The sequence below is a fragment of the Chelonia mydas genome, chromosome 3, assembly GCF_015237465.2.
Source record: "Chelonia mydas isolate rCheMyd1 chromosome 3, rCheMyd1.pri.v2, whole genome shotgun sequence".
NCBI lineage: Eukaryota > Metazoa > Chordata > Testudines > Cheloniidae > Chelonia > Chelonia mydas.
In genome coordinates, this window is record NC_057851.1 from 172,229,845 (window position 1) to 172,249,552 (window position 19,708).

General features: G+C 41.0%; 1 protein-coding gene across 4 annotated transcripts in view; it reads right to left on the reverse strand.

The window, feature by feature from the left end:
- SPTBN1 (spectrin beta, non-erythrocytic 1) overlaps positions 1-19,708 on the reverse strand; it is a 212,043-nt gene that overhangs the window by 65,966 nt on the left and 126,369 nt on the right. For 3 of the 4 annotated variants that reach the window (XM_037895873.2, XM_043543804.1, XM_007072399.4), the window contains 13 exons: positions 18,105-18,256; positions 13,834-14,007; positions 12,204-12,295; positions 10,026-10,106; positions 9,010-9,125; positions 7,715-7,827; positions 6,903-7,090; positions 5,843-5,960; positions 3,912-4,070; positions 3,098-3,400; positions 1,859-2,012; positions 334-1,204; positions 81-218 (listed from right to left, as the gene is read on the reverse strand). In XM_037895873.2, the coding sequence (XP_037751801.1) occupies positions 81-218; positions 334-1,204; positions 1,859-2,012; positions 3,098-3,400; positions 3,912-4,070; positions 5,843-5,960; positions 6,903-7,090; positions 7,715-7,827; positions 9,010-9,125; positions 10,026-10,106; positions 12,204-12,295; positions 13,834-14,007; positions 18,105-18,256 (2,659 nt within the window). Of the gene's footprint in view, positions 1-80; positions 219-333; positions 1,205-1,858; positions 2,016-3,097; positions 3,401-3,911; positions 4,071-5,569; positions 5,579-5,842; positions 5,961-6,902; positions 7,091-7,714; positions 7,828-9,009; positions 9,126-10,025; positions 10,107-12,203; positions 12,296-13,833; positions 14,008-18,104; positions 18,257-19,708 lie in introns of those variants that run through there. The other variant, XM_043543805.1, reaches the window with a different exon arrangement.

Below are 19,708 nucleotides of genomic sequence, written 5' to 3' on the forward strand. Positions count from 1 at the left end.
ATATACAGAAACACAAAAGAAACAACGCTAACCATGTCCTCTAATCTCAAGTTTCCACATGTCATCTGTCATTAACCTACCTTGTATTGAGTTTGTCTTGCTGAGCCTTGATCTCCTTTTCACTTGGATGACCACTGTGCATCAGCTGTCTAGCAATTTGATTTACCACTGCAACACGGGATGCCTGATTGTTCATTTCTGGTTCTAAGCTTTCAAATCTGAAAAAAAGATCATAAAGGCATTGGGAACCCTCAGTCACAGACAAGATAAGACTAGAGTGAGGCACACAGGTAGCTGATATACAACAGGACCTCCTCACAATTCTATTCTCACCTGTGTTGGATCACTTCCAGGTCTTCAAGCTTCTCTGGAATCTCCATATTGTTAAGCCACTGCTCCTTTTCATCAATCCAAAGTTCACAAGCATCTGCTTCACTGAACATCTTATATAGAGCAAGGGTATCTTGTAGAGCTTGTTTACGGAGCCGTGTCAGTTCAGCGACCTCTTTGTATCTTTCCTCTATTCCAGACAACCTGCCTTGAACATCTGGAGATTCGGCATGTTCCTGAGGCAGAGCTTTTGCTTGCTCATGCAGTGAGTCAATGGTTGGCCTATAGTTTGCAATCTCTTCAGCAACATCTTTGTGTTTCTTGACCAAGGACTGAGTAGAATACTCGTCGTGGCCAACATCATTGCTGGAGACAATTTTGAGGATGTCCAACATCCATGCATCAATATCATCAGCATCAGCTTGGAACTGATGAAGAAGAGAGGCTTCCTCCAGGCGTTTCTTCCTAATGGCAGACAGCTGCTCCAGGTTAGCCCATTGCTCTCGCATATCCTTAATTCTCTCTCTAATTTTTTCAGACCCAAAGTGCTCCTCAGCAATCATATCTTCACCTTCTTTTATTGCCTGCTGGAAGTTGCCACTACGGCCACTCATTTCATCTTCAAATGCCTTATGCTTGCTCAAGAGACGGACAATGCTAGTTAGGTCCTTCCCATAGTCATCAGATGACAAGATCTGCTCCTTTTCTCTGATCCAGCCCTCTTCTTCTGCCATTTCCCAGAAGAATTTCCACAGACGCCTGGATTCTTCCAAGCGAGCTTGGCGTTCGGCTGCTAACTGGCATAGCTCTTGATAACAAAACTCCATATGAGCTACACGATCTCTGATAACTTGTGGATCACATGGTTTGTAACCTGTTCAGACGGAAATGTATTAGAGTTCAATCTCACTTATTTTTACCTGTAAAACTAGAGCACCCAGGACTCTTAATGCTCGCAGAGTAGCCATCACAGAGTAGCCGAGTGCACTAAAAGACTAGTGTTTAAGGAGTACCAGTCAAACCTCACTCTAAGTTATTTGTGTGTAAATCCTGAGTATTCTCAGTGAATTCAGATAAATTACTTTGGATTTACCCTACTGAACTCAGGAGCAAAATTGCAGTACAAAAACGGGGAAGTTTTACTCTAGTGTAACTTAGTGAAATTCCTCTTGATTTACATTACTGTGTACGAGATCAGAGTCAGATCCAATAACTTGAATTGTAACCATTAGAAAGAGGTGAAATGGGAAATTGTAAGGCAAAAGGAATGACTGGTAAAAAGTTACAAAATCTGCTAGCTACTAGTGTGAAATGCCATGCAAAATACAGTGCCATGATGAATTCTGAGACGGTAACTGGCCAAATTTACCTCTGGCATAAGTAAATCCAACTTGAATCAATGGAGATGGGCCCACTTACGCTGGTGAATTTAGCCCAATGTGTATTATACGGCTAATGAAGCTCAATAAATATGTAACCAAAATTATTGTCTCTTCAAACCTAACACATAAGTAAAACTACAACTTACCTTCTCCATCTGTGGCAAATTTCTGAGCAGATGCATTGACTCCCCGCACTCTTTCAGCCTGAATGGCAATGTCTGCCTCCACCAGTGCATGCTTCTGTAACAGGTCCTCTACCCCTAACAAATGCTTGCCATAGTCTTGAGATAGCAGAAGCACCTGCTCAAAGAAAGCAAGTTAAAAGCGCTGAGTTAGTCACTATTAAAACAATCTACTTCATGCACCTACCAAAGCACAGAACTAGAGATTCTCACCGCAGTGCAACTGGCTACACGGTAAAGGTCTCCTTTACAGATATAAGACCCCAAGCATCAAGTAGCATTTTCATGACTGCGTTTTTATTTTTTTTAATTCTTTTTTTAGCCAGTAGAGCACTTTTATGCCACTTATAAGCATAGAATGAGCAATATTTACATATGATGGGCCAAGTTCTGCTCTCAGTACACTGGTTTAAATCTGGAGTGATACCAGTAATTTACATAGAGCCTTTACAGATTTACACTGGTGACAATATATTTCGGCCAATATTTTCTCTATATTTTCAAAACTCTATTACGCAAAAAGGGCTTCCTTGTGCCACTGAAACAGTCTTGTGTTGGGGAGGGTGCAGAGCTGTATTGCCTAGGGGAGCACTGGGAGACCTTCTGCCTCCCTTAGCTCCTGGGCACTGCACACAGCTACTGCAGCCCTTAGGGGGGTGCAGTGTCACTCCTCTGCACAGCCAGTCAGCTCTGCTGGCTGACAGGTAAGGAAGAATGGATGGAGCCATGGCCCTGCCCTTCTCCCCAGCCCAAAGACAGGTGGGAAACAGTTTGCGTGTTCTCTTGAGCACAGCAGCTGCAAGTCTTCTTGGCTCTCATGAGAGCTGCACAGCTGAGGAAGAGAGGTCCTTATCTCCTTCCACCCACATGTGCATTGCATAAAGGGTTTGGCCCAGAATGAGTACTGCATTGAATGTAAATCTGCCTTCCCCAAACAGAGACAAGCATAAATAAAATATTACTTTGTTTAGAAGGTGAGAGAAGGACTTGGGGGTTTTTTGTAGCTGATTTCATTTTATATTTTAAAAAGAGTCCAGCATTGTCTATAAAGAAGTGAACTGATGTACATGAATGGGGAGCTCCTGCTTTTGAACATTTGGCTCCTGACATGTTTAAAAGAAACATAATTCAAACAGATAAAGGACATGCACAATTTGTAACAGCAGCAGTTTCCTGCCATCATCTTATCTTGGTGACATTTACCTTCATTTCATCCATCCAGTCCATAATGTACAGCATTTCCTGGAATATCTTTTGCAGACCAAGGTTCATCTCCAGTCTTTGTCTACGTGCCCTGAGTAGCTCCAGCAGGTACTCCCACAGGCGTATAACATTGTCTTTTCTTGCGGTGATGCGTTTGATATCATGGTAATTCTCAGTCTCAAGTTCCTTTGCAACAGCAACCACCGCCTGGACTCGTTCTTCATATGCAGCAATGTCTGTTTCAATGGCCTCGTGTTTTTTAGTGGCAGCCTCCACGGCTGGAAGGTCAAAACCAAAGTTATCCTGTAAATGCACAAAATTCATTTTAGTAATGCCTGTGCATCAAAAATGCTATTGCTCAAACAAAGCTGCGTAATGTTACTTTTGATTATTCAAAACAAATTTGCTAACAACGGTGGCTTCAAAATACTCTGAAAATACATCCACTGATAAAAACAGCAGATATACTACTGGGAAAATCATGAATTGGCCTTGTGGCAAAGGGACCTCACAGGCATTTTCTGCCTCTAATGTCAATGAATCAAGTTCATTCCTGGTGTAATTCCACTGAATTCACTAGCCATTTACTTGGTCTTTCCATTTCATGGAAATAGTGAATACTGGGGAGACATTCCTGCATAGTTTTCTACTGAGTCTAGACTTGCCGAATTAGTTCAGAGGGAGTCTAACACACACAGCACAAACTGTAGGGCACCTAGCATGAAGTAGGGAACACGCATTGCGCGCAGAAACTGTATCCCATGATTACTCACGGTGATAAGTTTAGTCATACAAATAGTTCTGAAAGCACCACCTGAGAAACCAGACGTTGATTTTCACTCAGCCAAGTTTCTCTCATAGCTGCCTTGCGATCAAATCTGCGTGCAAGTTGTTCCAGTTTCTCTTGTCTTATGAGCTCATTTCGCAGTGCCAGTTCTCTTTCATGTTCAGCTTTTTCCAGTCTTTCCCAGGCCTGAAGAGATGAAAAAAATGAATCATCATATTCTTTAGATTCACATTTTTAAAGAACTTTGAGAAATCACATCAACTTTGCATGAAATCAATACTGTGGACTAAAATTAATTCCCGATGTAAATTCACTGTGGCCAAAGCAGTTACATAAGGGACGAATTTGGTCCATGTTGTTTAGTGAAAGAGCACAGGACTGTCAGGCTTTATACCCACCTCTGCCAATGCGTGGCCAAGGCAGAACTACTTACACTTTCAGTTCCTCAATTTACCTGCCTATGAACTGGGTATCAAATGTGCCTACCTCACAGGAGTGTTGTGAGGATCTTTCTTTATTTGTTTTAAATCTGTTTTCTTTAAACAAAACAATTGGTTTGAATTTGTACATCCAAGTGTGTTTAATCTTCCCTCAAAAGAGCTAAAATCTTTCCCTTTTAGGGAGAGAAAATATGATTCACCTGTTCTCTCTCCTAAATCATTCTGCACATAGATCTTTAAGGTCTGACTTTTAGAAAAAGAGCAGAACACTGGGTTCTATTTCGTTTGTTGCATGAGACATTTTTTAAAAAGTAAAAAGCTGTTCACGTACATTAAGCTATTGCCATAAAAATTACATATTAAAATCAAGCTAATCAGCATTACAGATCCTTCCATCAAAAACAAAAATATCCCCAGTTAATCAGACACTATCCTAGATTCCTCTAAATCCTAACAGATGTGACTTTGCCTGAAACCAAAGTATTTTAGGCATTCACAGGCACAGGAGCATAACATAAACAGGGGAGTTGTGCAGTTTATTGCTCTCCCGGATGCAGAGTGAAGCACAGACACCAGTAACAGCTGCTCTGGGAATTCCAAGCATGATAAAAAGCAAATTAGGAAGGCTCACAGTTTGAAGTCATTTGTTATTCCCAAGAGATCTTGTCAGACCTGTTGCTGTTCAGTCAGCTGTAGCTGAGTAACAGCTAGTTGTATAAACTCTGACTGGGAACCAACAAGATTGTTCCCAGTGGCTTCACACAAACCTTCTCCTTCCCTAACTCTCTCGCATAGTGGACATTAGGACAGAGACGCTTATGGGGCAAATCCTGCCCCCTGTTCTGTGGCCAAGGAAGACCCTTGATTCACTGTGGAACTCTGTTCTGCTTTAGCTGCCAGGGGGCTTTGATGGCTGGTAGAGCGCACTGGAAAATGGGGTGTGGGGGGAAAGGGAGATCACTAAATGTTGTTTCTCTTTTCTGTCAGAGGGCCTGCCTACACAGCAACTGGGAGGGTGCTAGCCACCCAAGTACAATCCCACCCAACCACCTGTACACAGGTGGCTAGCCCCAACTGCCAGGGCCATAGTACTATTTTTAGCATGCTAGCTTGAGCCAAGCTACTGCGTGTCTGTCTACCCGCACTGGGAAGCACAATCACAGCTGCTCCTTAGATATACCCCGTGAGTTCTATGGGGCGGGACTAATGAGAAGCAGAGCAAGGCCAGTGGATCTACAGCTACACAACACCAGTCACCATTTCCCCCAGCAGAGGGAGCATATGCAAGTGTTGCAGATGCTGCTGCAGCCTGGAGGCTACATTAATGGTTATCCAGTGTGCCCTGCAGGAAAAGTCATTCTACCCCCTCAATCCTTCAGGATCCCCTGAGTCAATCCAGGGGTCATGGGGTTGGTGCGGGGGACAGTTTTCTCCCTAGCAAGCTGGAAGTGAGATTAAAAGAAAAGAAACATTTGACATGCACATAAGAAGCTGAAAAAACAGAGTTTATGCTTTCACCTTGTTAATGTCCGAGATGAGTTTGCCCTCCCGTGGCATGTACACTTTCTGATTGTTAGCCCTCATTTTGCTTTGGATGGTGAAAAGCAGTACTTCTAAGTTTCCTTTTTCTGTAAATCTAGACACAAATTCCCAAAAGAAAACAGGGTTAAAATGAATATTTCATCACTTCTAATGAACTAAAGTGTGCTTTCTTGAAGGACTGACGTTGTTCATAGCTCAGTAATACAATTATTATTAGTCTTTTTTTTCTGTTTCATTGCGTGTGAAAGCAGGAAGGACAGGAGTAGTGCCCACGAGAACCAACTGGTTCAAATGTCACAATGATTGCACAAAGTCAGCCGATTTGTTTTTATATATTGAAATCCCTCGGGGAGGGGGGAGGCAGATTTTTTATTTCATGAACTGACCTAGTTAATCTACTGACACAGGAATTTAAGGCTAGATTCAAAGTTCATTGAAGTCAATGAAACTCTTTCTTTTGAATCAGGCCTTTAGAGCACTTCCTAGAAAATACACTCATTTTATAGGCACTATGAAACCAACCGCAACTGTAATCCATCTGGACAGTGATTATTATTAATGAAAACTGCATTAACTGATTATACATATTTACAGGGTCATAACATTACATGGCAGCTTACAGAACTAAAGAGACTTAGTTTCTTGTTACATCAGTTTTTAGCATTCAAAGTTATGTTTTGTAAAACCAGAGACACTTGCTCTTGATCTGGGATAAACAATGAAATACTATTATTAGCTGTGTACATGTATTATACAGTGCTGACATGCATAAATGGTGGCATTATTGTCTGATAATGATACTCTATTGCTCCTTGCAGTTCTTTACTATGAGTAGTTATGAGTGGTTGCTGCGAGGCAGTATCTGCTGGTATCTGAGATCTTGCAAATGGCACAGTGTTTTCTTGTTCTACTGTGTGTGTGGGTGAGTGAAAGAGTGAAAGATCAGGACTAAATAGAAATAAGATACCAGAGGTTTTTAAGCTATTTTCTTAAGATGAGATTAATAAAAAAACAAAAGCAGAGTGATTGAGTTTACTTAGGTGGTTTCTCCACTGTGCGGTAAGTGTTGAATGCCTGTAGCTGCTGTTGCACACCAACCAGTGAGTTGGCAAATTTGCGATTGTTCAGGATGATAATCGTTTGTTCAATCCACTCAAGAAGGTCAGAAGCCAGCGATTCATATTTTTCAATCATTTTCTCTGTTTCAATAGCATTGTCAAGCACCTGGAACAAGCAGCACAAAACAACTGAGGAACAAGGCCAGACCAGTTCAAACGCATTTCAATCCTACATCTACGTAAAAGAGACCGTGCAGGGGAACTTAGCTTACAAATCAATGGCTAATTCCTGAGTACAACAGGGGATAGGATAACTGAGGAGTGGGGACCCTGCACTGCTCTGCAGTGAACTCCCATGATCCCAGGCAAACTGAGGGGCAGGATGTGGTGATTGATCGACTGAGAAAGAATTCCCGTTCAGTCTGTCTCAAGTGCAAGGATGGTGGCTGCTGTGCAAAGTGGGAGAGAAAGCATGTGTGCTTTTTTAAACAAGGGACTCCTCAAGGCTGCAAAGAAGGGGAGAGAGAAACTCTTGGGGGTGGGAAGCAGTTATTGCGCAGGAGAAAGCCACATCTATGTAAAGTTAACAAGCAAAATAAAATATCAGCTAAATGGTTTTTATTAAGATATGGATGGAAATATCAGGAAAGATTAAGCACTTCCTATATTTTATAGGAATATATAGTGTTCACGTCCATGATTAAAAGCTAACATATACAATGGGCTGAAGCGTTCACTAGAAATGAATAGTTAGTTTGCTGCATCACAAATAAAATCTTAGCTTGCAAACCTTTCCAATACGTTTTCCTTCAACAGCTAAAGCTTTCATCTTAGAAAAGTAGTGGTAATATGTCACCACATAGGTGATAATTGACTTTTCATCAGGATGGTCAACACTGATATCTGAAAACCAAATAAGAGTTACTTTAGTATACTGTGGGATATGTGGTTTGAAACAATGCGTACAGTGCTGACAATCCACTACGTAAGACTCAGAGATGTGGGTTCAGTGGCCTTTCAGCTTCCCAGATTTCATTTGAAGTCTAGCCTTACGTGCCTAAACTAAAATACATTCAGTGGTTCTGAGTTAGTGTCATATTCTTTGGTAGTGGCAGGTACAGAACTCCATGACTACTAAGTGCTATATTTTGTATTAGGCTTAGAGAATGCAAACTGTCATTGAAGTAAAGGACGGGGAGTCATGACGTTTTGGTTCTATTCCAATTTCTGCTGTGTGAGGCTGATATTCACCTATCTTCACAGGGATGTTGTGAGGCACAATTTTTGTCAAACACTTAGAAGACTGATGTTATGATAGTATTAAGAGTATTACAGAGAGGAAATTCCAACCACCAGCACCAAGGAGTTATAGACTGTCACCCACAGTCATATTTAGAATTCACAAAGGCAAGCAAACCCAGGTGGATATTTGTTAAGGAGAATCCTTAACGAGTGCAGATGGAGAGTAAATTATTTCCAATCCTTGCAGAAATGTTGATGTATTGGAAAGCCAGTGAAAAAAAACTTTCCCAGTGACGACATGACCTTTACCTGTCCTGTGACAATAAAGCTCCCTATTCTAATGTTACTTTGACTTGAAACTACATGCCGCACATGAACACTAATATTCATTTGTTGGCTGAAAAAATGCTGCTGACAATTCTATGAAGAATGTGTCATCTATATTTTAGCTTAAAGAAAAAGTTTTACTGTACAGACGATAGAGATGCCTCTTCACTGGGATGTTCTTATGTTTTATATACAAGGCCAGTATGGTGGTCTAGTTACAGCAAAACACTGCCACATGAGAGAATGAGAGTCCTGGGATCCTTGACTGGGACTGAAGGGAACTGGGATTGAAGGTCCCTTGCAGAAGAGAACATCTCGAGCATCTCTCTGATGTCCTACCTACTCCTCCTCAGGAAAATGCAGGGAGTGGTACTGATAGGAAAGAGAGCTGCATCCAGTTGCCTTCCGCACAAAAATCTGCCACAAAACATCACCTTGGGGCATGGAGGGTTGTAAAAAAGGAATGACATTCCTCCACATACAGCCAGCCAATGCTGTAAGGGTAGGAACTCTTACCCTCTGGGTCCAGAAGCTTAGTGAGACCAAGGTGTTGCTCTGCCAGGTTAAAAGCATTCTGCAGATTGTAGTGTGCATTTGATTTCTTCAGCTTGTCAAAATCAATCAGATCAGGCCTAAAAAATAAGAAAAATCCTTGATTTCCCCAACACACAAGCATGTTGCTTTAAAATGAATGAATAAAAATAAATCCGAGACACCCAAAATAGCCGTGGTGACCTATGGAGCTAAGTTCACCAGGGATGAATTTGGACCAGATTCTGACACCTTTACTTGTATTATCCAGTACTTTATTTCTCAAGTAGTCGTACCCCTTTCAGTGGGACACTGAAGCAGTAAGGTACTGCACAGCATGTGCCAGGGTGGCACAATCTGGCCCATGACAAAAATGGGGATAATTTACCAGGAATGAATGTGACCTAAATGAATAAGAAAAAACAAATAATCTACTGCCAGGTTTGTGCAGCCTTTACTCACATTTGTGAGCACTTTCTTGTGCAAGTAGTCACCAATGTGAGTACAAGTGGTATAGTTTAGCTCCTAATGAACATTTAACCTAGGGCCAAATGCTACCACCTTACTAACACGGAGTATCACCATACTTCACAAGTAGTCCCATTGAATTCAATGGTGCTAGTCAGGGTAAGTACGGGTAGCACATGTGGAAAAGAGTAGCTGTCTATTTAGGTACCGAATTGACATTGCGAGGAAAGTAGTCAATCACAAAGTGATACAATCACATATGTATGATTTATTCTCCTGAATACAAATGTAGCCATTTTGATGTGCAATGCCAGACACTACCACTTGGGTGAACTGGCAATGATGTGAAGAGCTACAACAGTCTGATTATTTTGCTGCATCTTTTGCCCATGGGACTCTGCAATGTTCTTGCAACCTATCTTCAACTCCCACAGATTTAAAAATCAAACAGCGAACTACTATACTACAAAATTGTGAGTACACAGCAACACTTTCATCTTTCTAAATCTATAGCGAATATTCCAAGGACATACCTGTGTTTATGGATTAGTGCGTTGAAAGCCATCCCATCCCTCCAGCTAGTGGTAAAGTTGTGAATGTTGACGTTGGGGTAACTGACACAACAAAAACCAGAAAGAGCATAATCAATATAGCATCTGGCTTTGCATGTTACGTCAGTGGAAGCTGGTGGTAGGAGTGACAATTATAACATAAGGGAGGGATGTTATCAACCAGCTACTAAAGTTTCACCATCATAATGACTGTTTTCTATTCATGTCAATAGCAAGAGGCAAGAACATCTCAGTTTTCCTTGTAACACTTAAAGAAAGGATATACATTCTACGCGTGTGATAATAACCAACTTTTTTAAAAAAACTAGAAAAGTAATTTTACTCTGTGGTGCCCAGTCTGCAGTCCGTATTGTTCCGATGTCTTCAAGTCTGAAGTCACTTCTTGACTCAACAGCTGAAAAATTATTATTTTCAGGTACTTGAAATATTAAATATTGGAGAGGGATAGGAACTGCTGGAGAAGCAGAACGGAAAGTTTCAGAGGAATGACCTTTCCCCACAAATGCTGGGGAAACCAAGAGTTCAAGATTTTGAGTGTGATGGTCAAATTTGTGCCTAATGGATTGAGCAGATTCAAGATTAATTTGATCAGTGGTTCATGGACTTTCAAAGTCTCTGAAAAATGTTCAGGTTGTTTGCAAACCCCAGTTCAGGTGAACTCTCTGAAAGAGAGGCCTAAGTTTCGCTAGAATTACTTAACTGCGCTCAATTTGCTATACGTCCATTCAAGTTTCATGAAGGAAAGAAACAGTGGATTTCTATAAATAATGGATAGCCAGTTAATAGCAAGAAGGCTACTATTTGTGAAAGGCATTTTGGAAGCACTTCTGTTTATGTAAGCCCTCTTTCTAAATGTGAAAGAAATCAAAACTTTAATTGCCTAACAAATTCAAACCTGCACTAAATAATGTGTGTGGCTACCTCAAAGGCAGCAGGACACCAAGGAGTCTGTTTCAGAGAAGCAGCAACAGTCTTCCCACTGATACTCTTTTTCCTTGCAGCCCTCAAAAGATATTCTGTGGGCCAAATCCACCGAAATCAAGCGTACAGAACAAGATTTAATCGAGACAAGCTACAGTCCTTTGACATTTAAAACTCTTTTCATTATCTAGGGTGAATTCCATTGCATAATACTGAATTCCTATAAAAAGCGACACTATTTCTGCCAGTTAGGACTTTCAGAAGACTAGAATTGTAGTCCTCAGAATTACACCACTCTTGAGACTACAATGAACATCTTTGTTTCATTAAGTCCTTTTGCCCAGCCTACGCCATCCACAAAAACAACACCCAACTTCTCCGTCCCAAAATGCAACCCCACAACAACTACCCCACAACCAGAAAGAGAGGAAATTATATTATTTTGATGTTAGAGTCTTCTGAGATTCTGCCTTGAAAGGAAAGCAGGATTCAGATAAATACTTTTGTGTTCCAATGATATTCTAGGAAAAGATATGGAACATCCTAGTCAACAAACACACAAACTCAAAAGGACTGCATCAATTTTCAGCTATCTACGTTTTGGCCTGCTCCCACTGAAGTCAAAGGGAAATTGACACGGACTTTCATGGAAACAGCTCTCGGTTCCTAGTATATTTTCTAAAACAAAACGTGAAGGACCAGCAGCCCAGGATTATATACCACAGAGTCTTGTCAATCTCACGATAATAATCTAATGATCCACAAGCAGAACACCATTGTTTAGAATGACCCAAAATTCCACTGAAAACACAGAGAAGACTTGGGGCAAAGCTTCTGAAACAGTTAAAATGCTAGTTATTGTATATATCTATGACCTCACAAAAAAATTAAGGGAAAAAATCTGGTAGCAAACATGCCTCAGTGTCATCACAATCTCATAACAGGAATGGAAAGGGGGTGTTGAGCTAGTAATCTTTCCTGAATTCTCAGATTCTGATATTTAGCACGTAGAACACATGAAAGAAACATAAGTAAGCCAGATTTCACTGACTAGTAAATATCAGCTTTTAAGATTAATTTTACCATTTCTGTTGATTGCCTTATCTTAGTTCAATCCACTTAAGGGAAGATACGTGTTTATACATTTAAAACAATTTCATTGAAAACTCGGAATGCTGTAAGAAGAGTATTTCAGATAACCTTTTTATCTACACTCACCCAGCTGTCTTCATCTGGCACCACAGGAGCAAAGCATCCTTAGCAGATTTCTTCTCTTTGTTGTCTTCAGTTTCGACACTGATATCTTGGATCTAAGATTCACAAATCAGTTTTAATGAAATCAATTTACCATTTCTGAGCTAATTCTGCACATTTCCAAAGAAATAAAATAAATTAATACCAGAGCAAAAGCAACACAGAAAACCAAGGAACAGCAAAGCAAAAGAGCAGCAGTGCAGAAGTCATTTATGTTCACTCACTTAGAAGAAAAATAAGATGAACAGTTTCTTTTGCCTTTAATTTACCAGAAGATATTTTTAAAAGTCCACGGACAAACAATTTAAAATTCACCAGAAACGTCCAATTCAAATTGTCAAAACAAAATCTGTTTTATACAAAGCTATAGCCTAATCTTGCCAGGTTTTCTGTGCTTCCTGCAAAGTTCTGAGTACTCTCAACTCACTTCAGTGGAAGTTGAGGATGCTCAGCATCTTGAGAGACGGAAACCTGAGGGACAGATCCCGGTTCCTTCGAAGGCAACATGGTTTTGTCACTGAGTTCAGTGGAACCAGTGGCTTTAGAAGCAACACAGTCGAGTATGTTGAAGTCTACTATTTTATTCACTTTAAAATAAAGATGGTAACCTATGGGCAAGTTGACCATTTTATCCTCATAAAGAGAAAGTAAACCGAAAAGATTTTACTTCAAAAATGTCAGACTTTCTGGATATATTGCACTGCTATATTTTACACTGACTTTGTATCAGGATAGCTGTAGAACACACAGAAATTTTACAATAAATCTTTTCCTTACATATAAGGAACGAAAGGGAAGAGCACTGTGACTGCCATAAAAGTTAACTGTGAGTTAGCTGTTAGTTCAGACCAGTTTAAAAGTTAAAGAGACATTTACTTTTCAAAATTACATTCTACTCCACTGAGATGGGAACTTTTCTCCTGTATTTCATACATATTCAAAGAACCAAAAATACTCCCACTCATTGTTTGCATGGTTTTAAGTAAAGCCATAAAAGGCAAAAATATTAAGATTTTAAACAACTTTGTGGCTGTCAAGAGTAGAAAGATAAGAGAAATAAGGTTTATACATTTATACTATTGGTTATGACTAAACTGTGAAATCTCTACAAATCACTTTCAGTGATTTTAAGTGTTTATATGTCATATATTTAAACACCCTGATAATGAAAATAAGATAGTTTATTTTGTTCTCTACGCCTTGTATTTACCTATGTTTTTAAAAATAGTACCTGAATTATAGACAGAAAACCTAGGCTGACAGTTCTCGTTTGCTTCCTGCTATGGATCAGTAGCGCAACTTAGGCATCAATCATGCAAGCCGCTGTTCATTTCTGTAAGCTCCTGAGAAGTCCTGCTGAGTACTAAGTACCCTCAGCTCCCCTTGAAGTCAGTGTGACTCAGGGACACTTAGCACTTCATAGAATCATAGAATATCAGGGTTGGAAGGGACCTCAGAAGGTCATCTAGTCCAACCCCCTGCTCGAAGCAGGACCAATTCCCAGTTAAATCATCCCAGCCAGAAGGTCCCCAGTAACTTGGAGGATCAAGTCCACTGAGAACGAACATGTAGAACTCAAAAGTAATTTGTTTACCTGGAATCTCAGAATAATGGTCCAAATAAGGCCAAGAGTCAGCCTGTGATTCCCATCCACAATATCATGGGATCCCATGTTTTCTAGATGCACTCTTTGTTCTTTCAGAAACTGGAGGGCTTTATCAACATTCTCCAAACAATGGATGCGCATCCTTCCCTTGGTTGGTTTGGGCTACAAGGCAAAACACAGACAGGGAAAAAAGATATTACTGAAACTGCAAAAAATGTTTCTCAACCACTCAATCTAAACAGGTGCAGTCATCTACAATTTCCATTCTCAGTCTGGCAATAGTATGTATTTGCTCTCCAGATGGGATTTAACGCTGATGACAAAATTAAAAACACAATTCATGATCTGTGGTCACATATCATTTTAGGGACACAGTCTCATCTCAGGCTTTGACCCAGATTAACCCCTTTCAATATGAGGTAAGCATTTCTTCCTTGAGAAAATAAGTTTATTTATTTATTTATTTATTTAAATTGTTTTCCTTGTAAAACTCATTTTTAAAAGGATAATGTTGCTGTGTGGTCATCTCTGGCTGAAACATGTGTCCAAACCAGTCAGAGGACCAGCGCATCCCCAATCAACCAATAACGTCCGTTTATGGAACCAGATAACGTGCCCGCGGTTACCACACCCAGAGGTGAGAGAGGATAATTTGGCCAATTTAAGGAGTGAAAGTGAACACCTTCACTGAGAACGTGATCAAGTCTCTGAAGCAGAAGCGAAGGCAATTTAATTCCACCTCCCAGTCAAAATATGCTGCCATCATTTTCCTTTTCAATTCACTACCCTTCATTTGCTATCTGAAAGACTAGTGATTTTGCTGGGTGATAATGGCATGTTTTACTGACACACCCCTTTCTCTGCCAGACAGCCAAGATTTGTTTTTAAAATAATATTTGCTGCATTGGGAAATATATTAAATAAGCAAGCTCACCAATGCATGAACACAATAAAGATAAACAATTAACTCCAGAGGACATCTCCTGCCAACATTTAACTCTTTTAAAGGCAGCTCAGATTTGGTCCTTAAACAAACTGATGAGGCACCATGAAAAGGAAATTTCAAAACTTCTTTGACCCTTAAAGACAGGCAGGTTTTATCAAAATAGCAGAAGACATTTATTCCAACTGATTTCCTTAAAAGAAAAAAAAGGAAGCCAGCACCGTGAAAGTAACATTTTTGATCAAGACCCAATGTAACCCGGCAAAACCATGAAAGCAATAACATCACTTGAAAGTCAGGTATGAAACAGAAACAGTCAGGTATAAAATAAAAGAATCTTTGTTCTGTAGACAAGCATTACAGCTGAATATGCTGTTCAGTGCTCACTGACATATCTTTGAGGGTATTCAGCCAAAACACTAATCCACACTGTTTTCTTTGTTTTATTCAGTGAATGTAATTAACTGGCCACTGAAATAGCTCAGGCAAAGTCCTTTCTTCAGACTGTACTCAGGAGACAGAAGGTCTCAGCCAGAGCTCTGTTATGTATCCTAGGAACACTGGATTGAACAACATCAGTAATAAACATGAAACGCTTTGCTAAAAAAATATTCTTAAGGACACCAAAGTGCCAGTAGTCACTGGTTTCACTTCAAATTTCTGTGACCACAAGTTCTCTTTTGGGGGCAGCATGGCCTAAGTCAGCATTAATTCTGATCCAGGGCGTAAATTTCCAGGAACCTGATTCTCACTTACATGACCGCTACTTTACACCACCCTGGCTATGTAACAGGCCCTCAAAACGGACATAAATTACATTTCCACTCTGAGGTTTCCACACACTGTCAGAGCAGGGCAAACAGGCTTTAGTGTACACAAGACCTCACATTTCAGAAAAGATACTAGGGTGATCCCAAGAATTATAGACCAGTGAATCTGACCTTCAGGTAAACGGATGCAATGATTATTAAAGAGTAGTTATAAGTGAAGTTATTTTGGGTGCCTTAATTTTGTGGTTCCCAACTTGAGACACCTCAAAGGTTTTCAGAGGATGGATTGTTAGCAGCACCTTTGGAAAATTCAGGCCTTTTAGTGATGTACAAATTTGGGCACCTGAAGATTGGGGCATTCCAAATCACCACACCTTTTTGAAAATTTAGGCCTCAGTGACTTGCCCAAGGGAAAACAGGAAGTCTTTGACAGGGCACTGAACTGAACTCTGCTCTTCAGCATCCCAGGATAGTGTCCTAGCCACTGGACTGTTTTTCCACTGGACTATTCTTCCGTGTTGCAGGATGAGGGTAAGAATTTGTAACACAAGTGTAAGGTTATTATATATTTTATTGAATGAATATATTAACTGCATTTACAATTTAAAAATAACATATATAAGATAGCTTCTGTCTCTAGTTATCCCAGATGTCCTAGCTTTCTAGGTTTGCTCTCTAAATGGTAAGTTTTTTTGAGCAGAGATTGTCTTGATATCTGTGTCTTATGTAGCACTAAACACACTGTGCCAGTGAATAACAAATAAAAAATAAAGGTAATTACAAAGAGCAACAGAATTTCAGCAAGTAAGCCACATAAGATGATCAAAATAATATACTCTTCATTGTGCGTAACTGTCCCAAGGTTTTGTGAATTACCTTATCTATATCCATGTTTGCAGTGGAAGGAATGCTAGAATGTGCTGTTTAAACAAAGGTTGCTGTACTCACATTCTAAAGCTGAGATAACAATACTAAAATAAGAAATTGTAGTAGTGTTGCAAACCACTACTATGCTATTTTAATGGTGATGTAACCACAGATGTAACATTCTCACTAGGAGAACGCTGCTGGCTTGGCACCATTACTCCCAATATAACTGCATATGTTCTATTTGAATAAAAGATCCATTTTTCAAACCTTGGTGAGAAAAAAAAAAATCACACGGAGGAAGTTGCATGGCTGGTCTGAGTTTCCCCGTAGATAAAGTAATATGTGACATCAAAACTGACTTCAGAGCAAATAATTAAACTGAAATTAAGCGGTGAAACTGTGTTGAAGGGATTGCAGACTTAACACCTGAAATAGTCTAAATTTTACAATAAAGACCAACTTTGATCTCAGCTACACCAATGTAATTGAATACAGTATTGGAATAAGCACTGTTTGCAGTGATCTCGTTCAGGGCATAAGCTTTCGTGGGCTAGAACCCACTTCACTGATGAAGTGGGTTCTAGCCCACAAAAGCTTATGCCCAAATCCATTTGTTAGTCTCTAAGGTGTCACAAGGACTCCTCGTTGTTTTTGTTTGCGGAGAGAACATCAAACACTAATACCACACTAAAATAAATTACTCAGCATAAAGGAATTTATTTTGCGCAAAACATAATATACACCCATACTAAGTATATTTAACTTCTAGTATAGAATATCAGGACAGGGTACTTATATGCATCTCAGAGTTTATATAATCAAAACAATATTTGGAAATCCCTATATCAAGTTTTGCTGTACTAACACAGCACTGTGGGGCATATATCCAATTTACTATGCAGGGTCTTAACCCCAATTTACTATGCAGGGTCTTAACCCATATGGCTTCCATTAATAAGACCAACTGAAGACACTTGATTACACAGTTGCAACCTCATGTAGCCTTGGATCACAGCTGAAGACCCGTATTCCTTTGATAAGGTTGTTTTAAGAGCAGGGACATCATTAAATGATCTGTGTGTGGGAAAACTAGTACCCCACCATTCCCTAAAATACACTTCCAATAGTCATACAGCACCACTTCTTACCACTGGAGTTTTATTACACCCAGTCCACAGGATGAATATCTTCCCTCAGATACTGACACTCATTTCCCGTTGATGAGAATGAGAACTGCTCACATACATACATACCTGAGGAAAAAGAGTCACCCAGAGGATTCTAGTTCATGTGGCATACCCCCCTAATCAAAGACAGCCACAGCCTGCAAGGTGCTGAGCACCTTTCAGAGCCTTCATTGATTCCAATGGGAGTTGAGGTTGCTCAGTACCTTCCTGGTAGTGCTCAGCACCTCACATGATAGATGAGGCTCTAAAGGTTCTAACTCCTACTGAAGACAATAGAAAGACACTTCAATGAGAACTAAATCAAGCCCTTACTTGTGTTAAATACAATTTTTAAAAATTGATAGGAAGAGGTTTCTTAAAAATTTGGGGTGAAATCCTGGCCCCATTGACATTAATGGGAATTTTGCCGCTGACTTCAATGAAGCCAGGATTTCACCCATGGTTTTCATGAAGAGATGACAAAAAGAATATAAAGATATAGACACTTACAAGTCTTTCTCCTGAAAGAACTTCCAGCAGTTTGATAAGCATCCGTCCATCACGAAGATCAGTGTATAAATCTGTAATTCTACATGATACACGTGCCAAATGTGAATTAACCCACTTTGTGAAAGTCTTCTTCTGAACTGCCTCTCGTTCATCTAGGCAAAGAAATAATAAAGGATTATTCTAAACAAACCAAAGCTTATGCACAGACATAAGATGATGATATTCAAACCCATGTTTCATATATTCAAATAAAGAGGCTTGCTAGTTTCTCCAGAGGAGTTATTTCATCAAGACATTTCACAGAAAATCCAACTTTCTTATTTTATAGTATTTTTTGATGAAGTCAGGAGAACTGATTTCACTGGGAATTTTGCCTCAGCAATGTTTGAGAAGTAAATCTGGAGCATGGACTTCAGGATTTGGCAGCAGAACCTGTTTCTTAAGACATGAATAGGTGACTTGTAAAAGAATAACCTAAAGCAGAGGTGGGCAAACTACGGCCTGTGGGACCCTCCTGCCTGGCCCCTGAGCTCCTGGCCCAGGAGGCTAGTCCCCAGCCCCTCCCCTGCTGTTCCCCCTTCCCCGCAGCCTCAGCTCACTGCACCACCGGCGCAATGCTCTGGGCGGTGGGGCTCTGAGCTCTTGCGAGGCAGAGCAGCTGCAGAGCCGCAGCCTGACCCAGTGGCATGGCTAGCTCCAGCCGGGCCACGCGGCTGCCTGTCCTGGTGCTCTGGGCGGCAGGGCTATAGCGTCGCCAGCCACCGGTGCTCCAGGCAGCGCGGTAAGGGAGCAGGGGGTTCGGATAGAGGGCAGGAGAGTTCTGGGTGGTGGTCCAGGGACGGGGGGTGTGGATAGGGGTCGGGGTGGTCAGAGGATGGCGTTAAATGGGAGCAGGGGTCCCGGGGGGGGGGACGTCAGGAAGGAGGGGGGTGTTGGATGGGGCAGCCAGGGGCAGGGGTTCCGGGGGCAGTCAGGGAGAAGGGGTGGTTAGATGGGGCAGGGGTCCTGGGGGGGGGGGGCAGTCCGGAATGAGAGGAGGGGTTGGATGGGGCAGTGGGGGGCAGTCAGGGGCAGGGGGGTCTGGGGGTGGTCAGAGGATGGGTGGGGATGGATGGGGCAGGGGGCGTCAGGGAACAGGGAGTTTGGATGGGACAGGAGTCCCAGGGGGGCCGTCAGGGGGCAAGAAGCGGGGGGGGGGGGGCGGAGAGTCAGATAGGGGGCGGGGGCCGGGCCACACCTGGCTGTTTGGGGAGGCACAGCCTCCCCTAAGTGGCCCTCCATACAATTTCGGAAACCGGATGTGGCCCTCAGGCCAAAAAGTTTGCCCACCTCTGACCTAAAGTGTGTCTGTGAATTATCAAACTTCCCTGTTCTTTGTTAATCTTGGTTATCTTGCAGCTTTTAAGATAACCGTCCAACTTCTGCTCTTGATTATACTGGTGTAAATTCAGAGCAACTTCATTGAAATCCATGGAGTTACTCAGGATTAACCTTCGTGTGAGAGCTGAATTTGGTACAATGCTTCTCACTTATTTTATTCCTTCATAATAGCATTTATTTTAGGATTCAAAGATTTACACAAATATTTATGTAAAAGCCGGATG